Raw genomic sequence first — 16,030 nt, 5'->3', positions numbered from 1 at the left:
TAGACGCGCTCTCGGGAGCCGATTTTCCCCTTCCCAGCGCCAGGGCCGCGGGCCAGGAGGAGGAGCCTCGCCCGCGGGCTCCGCGGGGCGGCTGGCGGCGCACGTGCGGGCAGGCGGGGAACCCCGGCGCCGGGGGCGGGGCACCCGGAAGCGCGCGTGGACTTGGCGCACCGAGCCGGGCGGGCGGAGGAGCGGCTAGGACGGCGCGGAGAGGCGGGCGCGCCGCCCGGGCAGCGGCGGGCTGTGGTCACAGGTGGGCGGCTGCGGCGAGGGAGCGGCCGAGCTGAGCCCGGGTCCCGGAGACTCCTGCTGTCACGCCCGGGGCTCCGCGTAGCCGAGATCGGGAGACGCGTCCGTGCCTCCGGGGAAGGCGACCCATCTCCCCTCCGCCTCTTTGGCTGCAGTTGCACCTCCGGCCAGAGGGCAGGTAACTTCCCTTCCAAGGTCATTCTCCTGGCGGGGTGGCGTGCGAGGCCCGCCCACGTCCTCCGGATTGGCGGGGGCGGGAGAGGCTCACCCCGCAAGGGGCCCGACCAGTTGAGCTGGACGGCGACCCCCGAGCACTGCCAGGGAGTCTGGTGGCATTCCTGGAGCGAGGTCGCCGGTCTCAGCCGCCGAGAGTGTTAGCCGGTGCCAGCGGGCATATGCTTCGCCTTTCCCTGCAGCCCCGCTGAGTTTCCACCAGCGCCCAGGCTTGGAGCGGAGACCGCTTGGCCCTCCCAGCCTGCACCCGCAGGTGAGCGCAACCGCCCGCGCCCCGGCTGTCCCGGACGCGTGGTCGGCTGTCGCCATAGGAACGGCTGGTGCCCAGACGGCGCCTGCCCAGGCTGGGAAGGGGCGGTGAAGGCAGCTCGGAGCTCCAAGAACCCTGGAGCCCCCTGTGTGGCCAGGCGGAGCCATAAAAGCCTGATGAAAACGGGACCCCCTCCCCCTCTCTCTTCTCATTTTTGATTGCTCAGGCGTTGGAGGTTAAGCAGAAAGAGAGGCGTGGACCTGTTTACGAGATGTAAGTTGTGTTCTTTCCACCTTTACCTTCTGAGGGCTTCTTACGCCTCATGGTGACAGGTGCAAATCAGGACACAGAAGGGCAGTATGAAACCTGTGAAGAAAAAGAAAACCGAAGAACCTGAACTGGAGCCCCTGTGCTGCTGCGAGTACATAGATCGGAATGGGGAAAAGAACCACGTGGCTGCTTGTTTGTGTGATTGTCAAGATCTGGATGAAGGGTGTGATCGGTAAGAGCAGAGCATTACTTGACGCTGGCCCCATCACCCTTCTGAGAACTGCCGTGTGTACTTTCAGCCTAGCCACCCGGAATGCTAGAATTTGCTCTTGATTCTATTTCCAAGCATCTAAAATGAGAGTTGGCTTCTATGTCAAGTGTGAGGATTTTATAAAGATGGATTACGCAGTAGGGCACAGCTGTCTGTCTGCTGTTTTATAGGATATTATTTTTCGTTTAAAGAGAGATGGGGGAGAGAACAGGCAGTTTAAAGGGATAGTAGGCAAGTTAGTATAAAATAAAATGCAAGCCAGCAGAATCTGTAAGTTTAAAATGAACACATTAGTTCCAGAAAGTTCCTGCCTTCTCAGAGGTCTCAGCATTTAGAGACTGACTACTTGGGACTGGGTGGCGCCTGACCACAGAGGGCCTTGTGGGTTGAAAGATCATTTTCCTGCTGTTAGTACTGGTCTTGCCCCTTGTTTCTGGGGAGGAACTCCAGCCAGAAGGCATGTATCTCCCCTGGATTCACAGTTTTCAGTGTGACCAGCAACACTTGATTGATTGTACTGTATTTGGCTTTTATTTTCCAAGTGATGGAAATTACTATCCAAAAAGAGAATTTTTAACATCACTGAAAAAATTTAGTGTCGGACAGTGAATAACCTGGTTTTAATCCATTTTCTGAGTAATTATATATTTAAAAATTATTGTCACATGGAAGTCATAATGTGGGAAGAATAGGGATGTTGGAAACTTGCTTTTCCCATTAGTAATTATTTCTGGTTAAAAATGTCATTGCAAGTGCCAGTTTGTTGACTTAGAGCTTGGTACATTAATACAGCATTCCTTTGGGTCTGCAGTGTAGTACTAGCCTTGACTCTTAAAATCCCAGTGACCCCTTTGTAATTCTTACTTGACAGTGTACTGCGTAGTCTTTTTTATGGATGTCTTTGAATATAGATTCTTTAGAGTTAGTCTAAAATCTATACTGAGAAAATAGAGCACTTTGCACTAATGAATGGAGAAATGATGCTGTTTCCATAACCACCATCACTCAAGACCGCAGCTCTTCCATTAACCTTGCTAACTCTTCCTCCCTCCTAACCCTGGAGACCTGAGCTGTCCCCTGAGGCGTCTCCTCTGCTCTCTCTGTACCCCTCTCCTCGGTGTTTCCACTGTGCCTGCCGCTCTGTATGATTCCCAACTAGTTACCTCCCACTCACCTCCAAGTTCTAGTCTTACCTTTAAAAATTGTCTAAAATCAAAGTTACCTTTCCTTAAACTCTACCTTTTCTTACTAGCCTGTCTTAATTTGTTCAGGCTGCTATGATAAAATAACTGAGGCTGGATAATTTGTAAACAATATACATCTATTGCTCACAGTTCTAGAGGCTCAGAAATCCAAGATCAAGGCACGGGCAGATTCAGTGTCTTGTGAGGGCCCTTTTCCTCATAGATGACACCTCCGTGGTGTGTCCTGACACGGCAGAAGGGGCGAATAAGCTCACAGGGCTCTTTTATAAGGGCACTAGTCTCATTCACAAGGGCTCTGTCTTCATGACCTAATCACCTCCTCTGATTACTGTTGCATTGGGAATGAGGTTTCAACGTAACGAACTTTGGAGGGACACAAATACTTCCTGGCTCCCTAAAATTTATGTCCTTCTCACATGCAAAATACATTCATTTCATCCCAATAGCCCCAAAAGTCTTAGCTCATCCCAGTGTCAATTCAAAAGTCTAAAAGTCCAGAGTCTGGTCTGAATATCACCATCCAAATCAGATATGGATGAGTTTCAAGATCCAATTCATCCTGAGACAAGTTCTCCTTCACCTGTGCGCCTGTGAAATGAAACAAGTTAGGTGCTTCCACAGTACAATGGAAGGACATGCATAGAATAGACATTCCCATTCCAAAAGGGAACAACAGGAAGAAAGGAGTGTCAGTGACAGGTCCTGACCCAGTGGGGCAAACAATGTTAAGTCTTAATAAGGCTTGACAATAATCTTGGACTTGATGTCCTGCCTTGTAGACACACTGGGCTGGAGATTGGGCCCCCAAGGCTCTGGGTGTCCCTGCCACCACAGCTTTGTTGCGCACAGCCCACACTGCAGCTCTCGGGTTGGACTGCCTACAGATGCCTACAGCTCTCCCAGGCTGGAGTTGCATACTAGTGGCTCTATCAGTTGGGGCGCTTGGGGGTGACCCTGTCCCCACAGCTCCAAGTAGGCATTGCCTCAGTGGGGTGTCTCTGTAGTGGCCCCACCACACTCACAGCTCCACTGGGCAGTGCCCTGGTGGGGACTCTCTGTGGTGGCCCCGCCCCTGTGGCAGTCCTCTGCCTCGGCCCTGAGGCTCTCCAGGGCATCCTTTGAAATTTAGGTGGAGGCAGCCAGGCCTCTACAGCTCCTGCACTCTGGATGCCTACAGCATTGGCACCCTGTGGATGCCACCAAGGTTTACCACATGTGCCCTTCAGGGGTGGCCTCTGTGGCATACCGAGGCCCAATGGAGCCACACCTGGAGCTGCCGTGGGGCATGCACCAGAATGTAGGGAGCAGAGGCTTCAGATGGCACTCGGCAGTACCCCCTGAAGCCCCATGGGTGCCCTGTGCCCTCTTATGAGACTGTCTGCCCTCAAAGCCCTGGCACTTGAGGCTTGTGGTGGGAGCAGCAGCCCCAGGGATCTCTGAATGTCTTCAGGGTCCTTCCATCGTCTTGATGACTGGCACGGGGCTAATCTATACTGATCTCATCCACATCCTTGCTGTTCTCTCCCAAACATGCTTTCTCATTTCTTACAACATAGACAGGCTGAGAATTTTCCAAATCTTTTACTCCCCTTTTGATTATGAATTTTGTCTTTAAATTATTTCTCTCTCTGGCCGGGTGCAGTGACTCACGCCTGTAATCCCAGCAGTTTGGGAGGCCCAGGCAGGCAGATCACCTGAGGTCAGGAATTCGAGACCAGCCTGACCAACATGGAGAAACCCTGTCTCTACTAAAAATGCAAAATTAGCCAGGCGTGGTGGTTCTTACTTGTAATCCCAGCTACTCAGGAGGCTGAGGTAGGAGAATCACTTGAACCCGGAAGGTGGAGGTTGTGGTGAGCTGAGATCGCGCCATTGCACTCCAGCCCGGGCAACAAGAGCAAAACTCTGTCTAAAAAAAAAAAAAAAAATTATCTCTTCTGCATTTTATCATAAGCATTTATGAGAAGCCATGCAGCACCCTGAACACTTTGCTTAGAGATTTCTACTGCCAAATACTCAGTTTTATCACTCTTGAGTTCTATTTTCTACCAAACAGCAGGACACAAACACAATTCCACTTGAGTTCTTTCCCTCTTTATAAGTAGCAAGGATCACCTTCCTTCTAGTTTCCAATCACATGTTTGTCACTTCCATCTGAGATCATATGAGAATGGCTTTTACTGTCCATATTTCTGAGAGCCTTCTGTTCATTACCTCTTAGGGATTCTCTAAGATTGCGACTTTCTCTGCAGCTCTCCTCTTCTGAGCCCTTGCTAGAATCACCTTTGTTAGTTTGTTCAGTCTAGGTTTTTTCCCAGCATGCACTTCCACACTCTTCTAACCTCTACCCATTACCCGGTTCCACAGCTACATCCACCTTTAGATATCTGTTGTAGCAACATCCTACTTGTCAGTACCAATTTCTGTCCTAGTCTGTTCAGACTGCTATAACAAAATAACTTAGGCTGGGTAATTTATAAACAACAGATATTTATTGCTTACAGTTCTGGAGGCTGTGATGTCCAAGATCAAGGGAGCAGCAGATTCAGTGTCTGATGAGGTGTCCTGCTCAGCTTCATAGATGGCACCTTCTTGCTGTGTCCTCACATGGTGGAAGGGGCAAACAGGCCCCTTTGGGTCTCTTTTTTAGAGGCATCAATTCCACTCATCAGGGCTCTGCTCTCATGACCTAATACCCTCCTCAAGGCCCCGTCTCTTAGTACTCTTGAATTGGGGATTGGGTTTCAGCATATGAATTTTGGGGGCATAAACATTTAGAACATAGCATAGCCTAAGTGTGCAAAACAGTCAACAAATATTCTGTTCACCAAGTTCAGTGATTTGATTCATACTAGTTTGATCTCTATTCTTCTGTATGTAACCCCATCCTTGCAGGACTAGTCTGCTGCCTGGGCTCATGCCAGGTGTGTGCTGCACACATTTCTTTCCACTGGAAGGCCTGCCTTCCTCCCTCTCCATTCATACACATGCTAGCTGGACATCAGGGTTGAGCACAGATCCCACCTTTTCCACAAAGACCCCTCTGATGACTCCACCCAGAAGTATTGACACTCCTCTGAGCACTCCTTATAATGTTTGATCCCAAGAGTTCATTGATTATTGCTGCTTTGTCACTTACCTCATAGTTCTTGAATTCCCATGTTGTCCTCAGAACTAAATTGTGATTTGTTTTGAGATTCTTATGACTGTACAGGTCATAAGATGTAAACATTACTTGCAGCATGTGTCTATACCTATGTATTTGTTTAGGGGAGAAATAACCTTAAGTTTTAAACATCTTGTTCCTATTTTAAAAAATGACATGTGAATCTGAAAAGCTTAGTTTTGTAGTAAGGAGGTGAAATGTTTGGTCTTTGGTAGCTGTAATCATTTATCTCGCCGTTTGGCATTCAGTGTTCTGTAGCTTTTAATTCAACAAACCCACATAAAGTCCCTCCTCTTTGTGCTTTTTCTGAATAGATGGATTACATGTAAATCTTTACAGCCAGAGACTTGTGAAAGAATCATGGATACAATTTCTGATCGCCTCCGAATTCCTTGGCTTAGAGGAGCCAAAAAAGTGAACATCAGCATCATCCCTCCGCTTGTCCTGCTGCCTGTCTTCCTTCATGTGGCTTCCTGGCATTTCCTCCTGGGGGTGGTGGTTTTGACCTCCCTTCCTGTGCTGGCACTGTGGTACTACTACCTCACTCACAGAAGGAAAGAACAGACCCTGTTTTTCCTGAGCCTTGGACTGTTCTCGCTGGGCTACATGTACTATGTGTTCCTGCAGGAAGTGGTCCCCAAAGGGCGTGTGGGTCCCGTTCAGCTAGCTGTTCTTACCTGCGGGTTATTTCTGATACTCTTAGCCTTGTACAGAGCCAAGAAGAATCCAGGCTACCTCAATCCAGCAAGCAGTGACAGAGCTCTAAGCAGCAGCCAGCTGGAGCTGCTGAACCGAAAAGGGCAGGAGAAGACCAAAGGGTTCCCTGGGACAGACACGTCGGGCAGTCTCAACAATCGCACAGCAAAGGATGACCCCAGGGGCTCTTCCAGGATGCCGGCTGGAAGCCCCACCAAAGCAAAGGAGGACTGGTGTGCCAAGTGCCAGCTGGTGCGACCAGCCCGGGCGTGGCACTGCCGGATATGTGGCATCTGTGTGAGGAGAATGGATCATCACTGTGTCTGGTATGTTGGAAACATTTGGAGACTTGGAAAGTGTAAATTCATGTAAAACTCGCTAGTTACATTTGATCTTCCCTTGTGCTATACCAAAATTTCTCTCCTTCCCAGCTTTACACCTTGTAGGTATTTGTGGGTTGTTGTGATCTTCCCACTTAGTCATCAGTTTTTCGAGTTTCACAAATTTAGTTCCTTCAGTCATTTCCTGAAGCAGAATAACAGAAAACTTGTGGGGTTTTTTTTTTTTTTTCAATTTTCTTTTGAACGACTCCTCATTTATCTTCTTTCTAATAGAGAAGTATCTACAGCTGAATGATTTTTTTTTTTAAAAAAAGAATTGATCAGAAACAGTATAAGCATATTTCCCTGTACTATTCCTTTTTAAACATAAAGCTGAAGAAAGTGTACCCCTATTTTTAGGTGACTCTTTTTCCCCCTTGCCATACATACATAATCGTTTTTGATGCTACCGATGATTTCCACTTAACATTACTGAATTGAGGCCTTACCAGATAAACTCTCTATTTGATTATTTGCAGAGAAATGGGCTTTTGTACCTCCCAGTTGGCCAGTAACAAATGAAGGTACATAAGGCCCTATAAAATATGAAGTGCAATGTTTAAAGATGATGTTGCAGCTTCACTAAAAACATCTAAACTGAAGGGAGTATAATTAATTCAGACATGAATGCTGTGAGTAGCATGTTTGCAGGTTTATTGCTCTTCAGGCAGTCGTGATCAATGAGTTACGCTTTTCATGTCTAGGATTCTGGTCCTGTAGCATCCCACCTCCTCCTCAGAAGCGGATGCAGGAGAGGGTGAGGGTGCAGAAAAGGCTGAGAGGCATCGACGTGGGCCTCAAGTTGCATGGCTCAAGTGCAGGGCAGCTCTTTTCTGGGTCTTTGTCTGTAGAAGTAAACAGGTGTTTTCATTTTTAGATATTCTACTTCTGTGTCTTCATCACTTATTATTCGTGTGTACGTGTGTGTATGTGTTCCATTTACAAATGCTGGTTTGCAGAAGGCTCACCTAAGAGCAGATCTGTGCCCACCGGAGCATCCTGGTGTGCAGTGGGTAGAAGGCACTCCCTGTCCATCCTGCCCCACAAATGGCCACGACACTGTTTTTACCTGCCAAAGAGCCTGCAGGTTACCAAGTTGTTCCTCCCCTCACCCTGTGTTTCTCACCTCTTTGGATCTTTATCTTACTCTTCATATATTGAACATGAATTTTCCCATAATCTGTAATCCTTCTGATTTAGCATTTTTACGTTTTCATAATTCTATTTAGCTCCCTTTCCTTAACATGGTGAGGACAATGTTAGCTCTCCATAGCTGGGTAATACTGATATTGAGGAAGATTTGTTAGCCAGGTGCTGCTTTTTACTTAGTCTTGTCCTTAAACTGACGATGTGATTCCACTTTGCAAAGAGCGGTGAATATAAGACTGCATCCCTCAGTGTGCAAGTTTTTAATTCCCTAAAATTGCAAAATAAGAGAACTTCTTAATAACTGTAATTTACACTTTCCCTATTTAAAACCTTGTCTTGGCTGGGCACGGTGGCTCATGCTTATAATCCCAACACTTTGGGAGGCTGAGGTGGGCGGATCATGAGGTCAGGAGTTCAAGACCAGCCTAGCCAACATGGTGAAAACCCATCTCTATTCAAAATACAAAAATTGTCTGAGCATGTTGGCACATACCTGTAATCCCAGCTACTTGGGAGGCTGAGGCAGGAGAATTGCTTAACCGGGACCTGGGAGGCGGAGGTTGCAGTGAGCCAAGATCACGCTGCTGCACTCTAGCCTGAGCTACAGAGCAAGATTCCGTCTCCAAAAAAAAAAAAGCTTTCTTGTTTATCATGTAAATTGTATTGAGAACTCTTAAAAATGTTTGCTTTTTTATTTCTCTATGCTGTTTTGAGGATAAATAGCTGCGTTGGAGAATCAAATCATCAAGCATTTATACTTGCCCTTTTGATCTTCTTGCTCACCTCGGTGTATGGGATCACACTGACCTTGGACACCATTTGTAGAGATAGAAGCGTCTTCACAGCTCTCTTCTACTGTCCTGGAGTTTATGCAAATTACAGGTGAGCCGTGGATACCACAGCATGGAGGCCCCCTGGGAAGAAATGGGTGTTGCCATCGACAGGGACTGTTACTACTTGGTTAGGAGTTCTCAACCAAAACATAGGCCAGGCTGTGGGAATGCTGGGTATCCCTGAAATTGCATTGGTGATGTGTGTTTTTCTAGGGTGCTGTTAAAAGGATTATTGACCTTTAGAAAGTGAAGAACTAGTTCTCTACAAACAGGACCAGGCCTAATCAGGGACTTCCAGAGTCCGGTGACCACTCACAGGCTCAAAGTAGCACCAGTGAAACTAAAACAATCAACAGAAACTAGCAGCCCCAGGGCACATATGTGCCTATTTTGTCGTAACGATCCAAAACCTTCTCCCTTTACCGCTGCTTCCTGATGCTTTTTAGTCCAGGCTTAATTTCCTGCTTCCGACCCTTTGGAGATGTGCTCAGCATCTCTATAACCTTGCTTTTCTTTGTGACCTCTCTTGGTTTTTCCTGTTCTACTTTCTTTCTTTTTTTAATCACCACTGATGATTACTATGATATGTAGGTCAGTATTTCCTGAGGCCCCTTTATAGATTGTGAAGATTTCCAGGCCATGGCAAAAGCTGGGATTCTTCAGCTTCGGCCTCAGCGCCCCCTCCCTGTATGCCGGGGCCCCCCTCTGCCCATGCTGTTTATTCCCTTCCCTTCATCATCGTCTCTGACATAAGTGCTCTGTGGTGTCTATGGTTTGGTCCTTTTCTTTCTTCTCACTCTTCATTTTCAGAACAATCCTTGCTTTCTCTACAAAGTATCCCTGTGCGGCATTTGTTTTTATTAATCTGTGGACAGATATCCCCATTGTCATCCTAGAACCAGACACCTGTGGGCATTATTAGAATAGATTGGTCCTCGTCAGAGTAAGTTTCCTTCCCCGCTGTGTGGAGAGTATCTCCAGCGTGTCAAATTCTCCGCTAACGCTGCAGGTGAGGCCTGTCCTGAAGCATAGCATGTCTGTGCACTCGGTGGGGAGGCGAGGGAACCGAGGAACGCAGTCCTGCCATTGCTTCTCACCCTGCTCTGTGCAGACGATTCACAGCACCTCATCTTTTTGGTGAGGTCCTTGGATTTAATAGTCTCTGAGGTCCCTTCAGCTTTACACATGAAGATTCTGAATGAACTTATTTCCAGCTAACTTCATTCGCGAATGTTTGAAAATCATCAGATGGCAGAGGCTCACTGGCAGCCTGTCTCATTAGTGAGCCTGAGAGGAGTGTCCCTGCCCTGTGTGATTGTGTTGGGCTTTAGGAGGGTGAATTTGGAATGTTACGCTCGGCGTTCCTACATCCGAGTAAGCACAGGGCTGCTGGTGTTGGGCGTCATCGTGGTCTTTGCGTTCCTCAGCACTGGACTGGAAAGAATGGAGATTAATAACTTTAGCACTGTCCCTTGGCATCCACCTGCAGCTTCCTGGAGGACATTTATAGCAATCCCTTGGTTCCTTTGTTTTGTCATGAGTTAGATATAATTTACAAATTACTTGTTTATTTAACAAACAGGTGTTGAACACTGTTATGTCAGGCAGTGTGCTGGGTGTGTGGAGGGTACAAAATGCAAAAAACAGTCCCTGCTATTCTAGTGTAATATACTAGAAAACAGGCACCAGTAATTATAGAATAAACATGCACATTCTCCTGCTTAAGCAGGTTATTGGAATTCTGAGTATCTTCCAGTTCGGAGGATTGGGGAAGATGTCAAAAGTCTTTAGTAATAAGTAAAAAAATGTGTAAAATGTGAGGATGATGACAGTTTTCTGAATGTGACAAAAATGGCAGCCCTGACCAGCCTTTTCTCCTCTCCCAGCTCGGCTCTCTCCTTCACCTGCGTGTGGTACTCTGTGATCATCACAGCAGGCATGGCCTACATCTTCCTGATCCAGCTGATCAATATCAGCTACAATGTGACTGAACGGGAAGTCCAGCAGGCCCTCCGACAGAAGACTGGGCGCCGGCTCCTCTGCGGGCTCATCGTGGACACAGGCCAGTACAATAGGGGCTTCCTGCGGAACTGGCACCAGTTCTCCACCCTGGGCACACGTGCATTCCACCACCCTGCCGAGGACATTGTCTGAAGTGCCTTCTGTGTGGCTCTCTGAGGGATGATGGCTCCTCCTTCCGTCTCCCTTCCATTTTACACTTCAGTGTCCATTTTTATCCCTGGTTTCTTAAAGGCATTATAGGGCCATGCTCAGGTTTAGAGACTGGAGTGGGAAGAAGTTAATTTTTCTGATGCCACAACTTAAGAGACTTTTATACTGAAGCAGAAAAGTAGAGCCATTCCTTTCTAGTCACCTTTTTAATTGACTCAATTGCCTGAACTTGAGAAGGATGTGGATTGCTAATGCACAAATTGATAGAAGCAATTCCCATCCATTAGTATGGGGGAAAGAGTTTTGGATTAGGATAGTTTCTAGTCCCTCTTTCGATTCTTAATAGCCATGTGACCCCTAGTTGAGTCACTTTCCCAAGTCTCAGGGTCATCCGCAAAGTGGGGTATTGATGCCTGCCCTGGCTACCTCACAGGGCTGTCATGAGGGTCACGTGAGGGATGATGGATGTGGAAAGCACTAAAAAACAACTCAAGCACCATGGAAATACAAAGTATTAGGAGAATATTGTGACAGAAGAAAAATGTTTGTAGGTTAGATTATTGAAGCCAATATGATTAGGGTAATCAGTTTTCAGCATATATCGTGTTGTACAGTTGTGAGAATTTCTCCTTCGTAGGTATTAGACATGAACTACTCAAACAGAGAAGATGACCAGATGGATTGACGCTAAGTTGTCTGATCTTGAAAAGACAGTTGACAACAGTTATAAAGATAATTATTGCTAGTGTAATGTACAGTGGCCATGAGTTTAGGTGATGAGTTCTTCTATTTATTTTTTATATATTCTGCTTGGGTTTCTTATAAATAACTCCAATAGGCATTCACGTGTTTTTCCTCTTCCCATGTTTCACCGGGTAAGGTGCTAGCACACTTGTGACTGTGGCTGGAAGAGGAGAACAGACACCCCTGTGGGGATGCTTCACTCTCTTTTCTGGTAGGAAGGCTGAGTAACATCAAGGGCTCGAGTATTTTCTTCATGTATTTCAAATGCTGTCAGTTATAGCACTCAATTGTGAAAATCAGCCTTCTGGCATTCACATTATTCCGGTATGAACTTTGAGGAGTTGAGTGACATCTTCCCACTTAACTTGCACATTAATTCTCAATTACCCCTCCCTAAATAACAGTATCTCACTAGGAGAGAAGAAACAGGATATATGTGGTTTCCACTATTAATGGATTACCATTCTTCCCTGGCTCTTCCCACAGTAACAAGCTGTTTCTTTAATCATATCTTAAAAGCGAAAATGTATAAAAGATTAAATATTTATGTACAATGGATTATTCTGCTACAGAATTAAGATGAGAGAATTTCAGATGAGGAAAATACCCTTTTGAAATGTTGGTTTTGTACATGTACTGTTTTGCAATCCCAAAGATAATTCATGACTCCTTAAATTTGCCTTGGCTTATAGCTTAATATAGGGAAAATACCGCCAGTGTTTTCAGTCATTCTGTGCATGCTGCTTTAAGCAAGAGATTTATATTTGTTGAGAGGAAATATTGCTACTTCCTGCACTTCCACCCTCTGCAGCCAGCACCATCCCTACTGTGGCCATTAATCGGAGCTGTCCTTAAGATGGTCACTATATTCTTATTCAGGCTGTCGTCATTTTCCCCAGAGATGGTTTGTTTAACGAATGTTAGGCTCTGTGCCTGGGGATGTTAGCAGACTCTGAGGTTTGTACAGTGATGCCTTCTCCCTGGCCCAGAGCTGAATATTCACCTAGAATTAAAGTTGGATTTGATGTAACAAATTTCTTTCTGTACAGGTTTGAGATGAGAGAGAGTAATAATGTCAGGGATAGCATATGTGGGCAGAAATGGGTAGTCGTGCTTTTGAATGTCAGCTGTAGAGCCAACTCTGATGATCTAGCCGTCGATCATACAAATTCATAGAAACATTAGTATAGTCAGTAACTAGCTTCTTGCCAAATTGATCACAACAATCTAAATGTGATGTGATGAAGATGAGTAGTACAAAGAGACCAAAGTCATTTGGAGAATTAGGAATGATTACCTTTTTTTTTAACAACTTACCTCTAATAGGGTTACTTGGATGAGCCAACTCAGCTTCCTTCCCATGGATAGGAAGGGACTCTCTGTTTATTATTCAGGTTTATTGGCACGAAGATACTTGTTTTAAGTTCCTTGTGAACCCATGATGGACAGTTTACAGAATGCTTAAACCTGTCAAAAGACCAGTAATTTTTTGGGGGAAAAGCCTTCCCAGGCGTCTGTACCGAAAGGAGCAGCAAACAAGGGGCTAATCCGTGAGCAGTGTTCTGTAGGCTCTGCGACATCTTTGTTTTATAGGACTTCGGAGCCTTTTATGATCTGGAACTATTTGAGGGGTTTCATTATAGGCCTTGGTTCTCTCCAGAGGCCAGGTGAGTTTATTGTGGAATCTTTGAAAGGACAAGGCCTCTGAATGAATCAATCCCAGGGAAGCATTTGGTGGTGGTGGTAGTGGAGGATTGTCCTGTGAACCTATAAATCCGCAGTCTCTTGGGCAGAGGAGCAAGCCCCTCGAACATGATTTGAAGCAAGCAGGCCCTCTTCTCTTATCTCACGTCCTCAGTCTCTGTTAATGAACATACTGGATATGGAGTTTAATAAATTACCTACTATCATCTGGCCACTTAGATTATTATCACACCACTGTGGACTGTTCCTGGGGGGAGAAGAATACACCGATTTGAAAGATTCAAGGGAGAAAGAGTTAAGGATCACGACTGCATGAAAGAGGAAAATCCTTCAATATTTAATATGTTTCTTATGATACCCACAGAGTACTTTTATGGTTCCAGCTGAGCGTTCCTGAAATGAACTGACCGTTAATAATGCCTCTTTGATAGGTTACCCTGATGCTGCTAATGTGAAGCCTTAAGTGTGTTTCCGGGACAACGTGCTGCTTATTTCACCTCAGCCACACATGTGTTTGTGTTTAGGATATTGTAAATCTTTGCTAAGTAGTGTTTTCCTTGGTGAATGAAGTAATTGTTGTCTTCAAGTGTACCATCTGCCTAGCAAAAAATTGCTACAAACTTTCTCTTATGCAATAGTCCTTGGTACTTCTAATATTTTTAGCAAGAGACAATTTTCTGTACTAGAATCTTCCACTGCCAGAAAACACAGTGCCAGTAAGGTTCTACATACTACTGACCATCTGCTTAATAGACATGTATTTCCTTTGAGTAGGACATTAGCTTTTTATTATAAAGCTAAAACTAGTATAAGCAAAAATATAATATCTAGAAGCACAGTTTTAGCCAGGATGTTTAAAAATTAAAGTTTTGCGAAATTTAAGGGTCTTTTTAACCTAGGTAAGTTTATATGCCCTGACTTCATTGTAGCCATATTCTGGTACCTTGCATTTTGAAAAGTAGAGGTTTCTTAAGCAAGCAATGGATAGTAAGAGACTTTTCCTGAAGCACCTGTTTGGAATCTGGTTTTGTTAGTGGCAGCTTGACATGTGCACCCTTTTGTATTAAACACTTTGAAGGTGATGCAGGGGAGCAGGAAAGCCATTCTAAACTCACCACCAAGTACAATTCAGTATGTTCCTGTGGCTGTTTGCTGTGACTAATATAAATTTCTTGCAGTATCAGCTACACTTAATTATGTTGCTGATAGACAAGCATCCACGCTTCAGCTGGCACTAAGTGTTTCACTGTAGGATCAGCAGCAGGTTAAAGACTGAACGGTTAGTGGAGACAAATGTCTTAGAGGCTGCGCGATGTCCAGGTTGGGCTTGTGACTTATTAGTGGCCTAGCCTTCCTGATGGCACCTTGAAAGTGAACTTCTAGAAATTTCTACTTAAAAGGCAAAGCTTTAAAAGCAGAGCTAGTCTATTCTAGTTATTGATGCAACTAAAATTCTGTATTTCTTAAGATGGGACACTAACAAGATGGCACATGATAGAGCCTGCAATCTCAACTCATTGTGATCCTAATGGTCTGGGTGATTGGATGGTTTGAGTTGTTAGGGATTTTGAGCTTTTCATTTTATTGCATATCTGGGTTGGATGTTAGACTAAAGGAAACCCAGGAATCTTTACCTGATGTTACATTTAATATTTAATGTAACTGGTCTAGCAACATTAAGGGGGATTTCTGAAGCCAACTCCGGAGGCCGTGGGCTGAACATTTTGCACTGTTTTTATATACTTGTATTCATATCCTCTTATCACCTCAGACTCAGACACAAGGCCTTTTACATGGAAATTTTACAAATTACTGCCATTTATGTAAAATAATGTCCTGTGACCAAGTTGTTTAAATGGAAAATAAAGTGCTTTCTTTAAGGAAAATAGCTGGTGTTTCTTGGAGTGTCTCCTGAAGTCTTTTGATTTCCGAAAACCCTGCATTATACCTGTGCTGCCTCTTTGGCTCCCTCGATGTCCCTATCCTGTGTATCTGTCCCTAGCCCTAAACTGTTATGTTCCCAGTGGCAATTTCTCCAGTTTTGTGGGTCGGGGATACTGCTTGTTGGGTATCAATTATGTTGGGATACATTATGTTAGCAGTTACATCTTGAAATATACCTTCATGATAGTCCAGCAAAAAACGGCATCAAAACTATTTCCATTGTATCTCTTTAGAAGGCTCTGTATTCCGTAAAAAGTCTAACCGGCTCACTTGGAATATGGGCTGCTAAAGACTCAATTTCTAGTTGATGTTTGAGGAGAGGCAAAAATAAAGCTCAGATAGAAAACTTAAGCTTTGTGGGATTTATTTAGGCTCCTGGCATGTTTACTTAAGGAAGTCACCTTTCCTTATGTACAGGCTTAGCATTTAAAGAAAACTGGTGACTGGGTGTGGTGGCTCATGCCTGTAATCGCAGCACTTTGGGAGGCTGGGAGGATCACTTGGGCCCAGGAGTTCAAGACTAGCCTGGGCAACATGGCGAAGCTCCATCTCTACAAAAAAAAAAAAAAAAAATACAAAATACAAAATGTTAGCTGGGCATGTCATCCCAGCTATCTGAGAGGCTGAGGTAGGAGGATTGCCTGAGCCTGAGAGGTTCAGGCTCAGTGAGCCATAATCAGGTCACTGTACCTCCAGCCTGAAGTGAGACCCTGTCTCAAAACAAAACAAAAACAAAAAACACAAAACAAAAAAATAATAAAAT

At 45.2% G+C, this 16,030-nt stretch overlaps 1 protein-coding gene across 7 annotated transcripts; it reads left to right on the top strand.

Annotated features, from left to right (window-relative positions):
* The first annotated feature begins 249 nt into the window (after positions 1 to 249).
* ZDHHC23 (zinc finger DHHC-type palmitoyltransferase 23) lies at positions 250 to 15,209 on the top strand. 7 transcript variants are annotated; one of them, XM_077993916.1, is made up of 6 exons: positions 250 to 427; positions 666 to 736; positions 960 to 1,235; positions 5,960 to 6,667; positions 8,585 to 8,752; positions 10,590 to 15,209. In XM_077993916.1, exons 3-6 carry the CDS (start codon positions 1,093 to 1,095, stop codon positions 10,855 to 10,857), a joined length of 1,287 nt encoding a protein of 428 aa, XP_077850042.1. In that variant the 5' UTR covers positions 250 to 427; positions 666 to 736; positions 960 to 1,092; the 3' UTR covers positions 10,858 to 15,209. The 7 variants fall into 7 exon arrangements, with proteins under 7 accessions (XP_077850042.1, XP_028700443.1, XP_014985379.1 ...); XM_028844610.2 differs by lacking the exon at positions 666 to 736 and having other exon boundaries at positions 1,066 to 1,235; positions 8,594 to 8,752; XM_015129893.3 differs by lacking the exon at positions 666 to 736 and having other exon boundaries at positions 1,066 to 1,235.
* The last annotated feature ends 821 nt before the right edge of the window (positions 15,210 to 16,030 follow it).

This window comes from Macaca mulatta, chromosome 2 (genome assembly GCF_049350105.2).
Source record: "Macaca mulatta isolate MMU2019108-1 chromosome 2, T2T-MMU8v2.0, whole genome shotgun sequence".
Lineage (NCBI taxonomy): Eukaryota > Metazoa > Chordata > Mammalia > Primates > Cercopithecidae > Macaca > Macaca mulatta.
Note: the sequence above shows the minus strand (reverse complement) of the source record. Positions and strands in the feature narration are given on the sequence as shown.

Bases quoted from the DNA above. Each gene is read 5' to 3' on its own strand.
- ZDHHC23 (XM_015129893.3), top strand. From the start codon at position 1,093: ATGAAACCTGTGAAGAAAAAGAAAACCGAAGAACCTGAACTGGAGCCC. The intron at 1,236-5,959 runs GTAAGAGCAGAG...TTTTCTGAATAG, and splicing joins CTGGATGAAGGGTGTGATCG to ATGGATTACATGTAAATCTT. The intron at 8,753-10,589 runs GTGAGCCGTGGA...CTCCTCTCCCAG, and splicing joins GGAGTTTATGCAAATTACAG to CTCGGCTCTCTCCTTCACCT.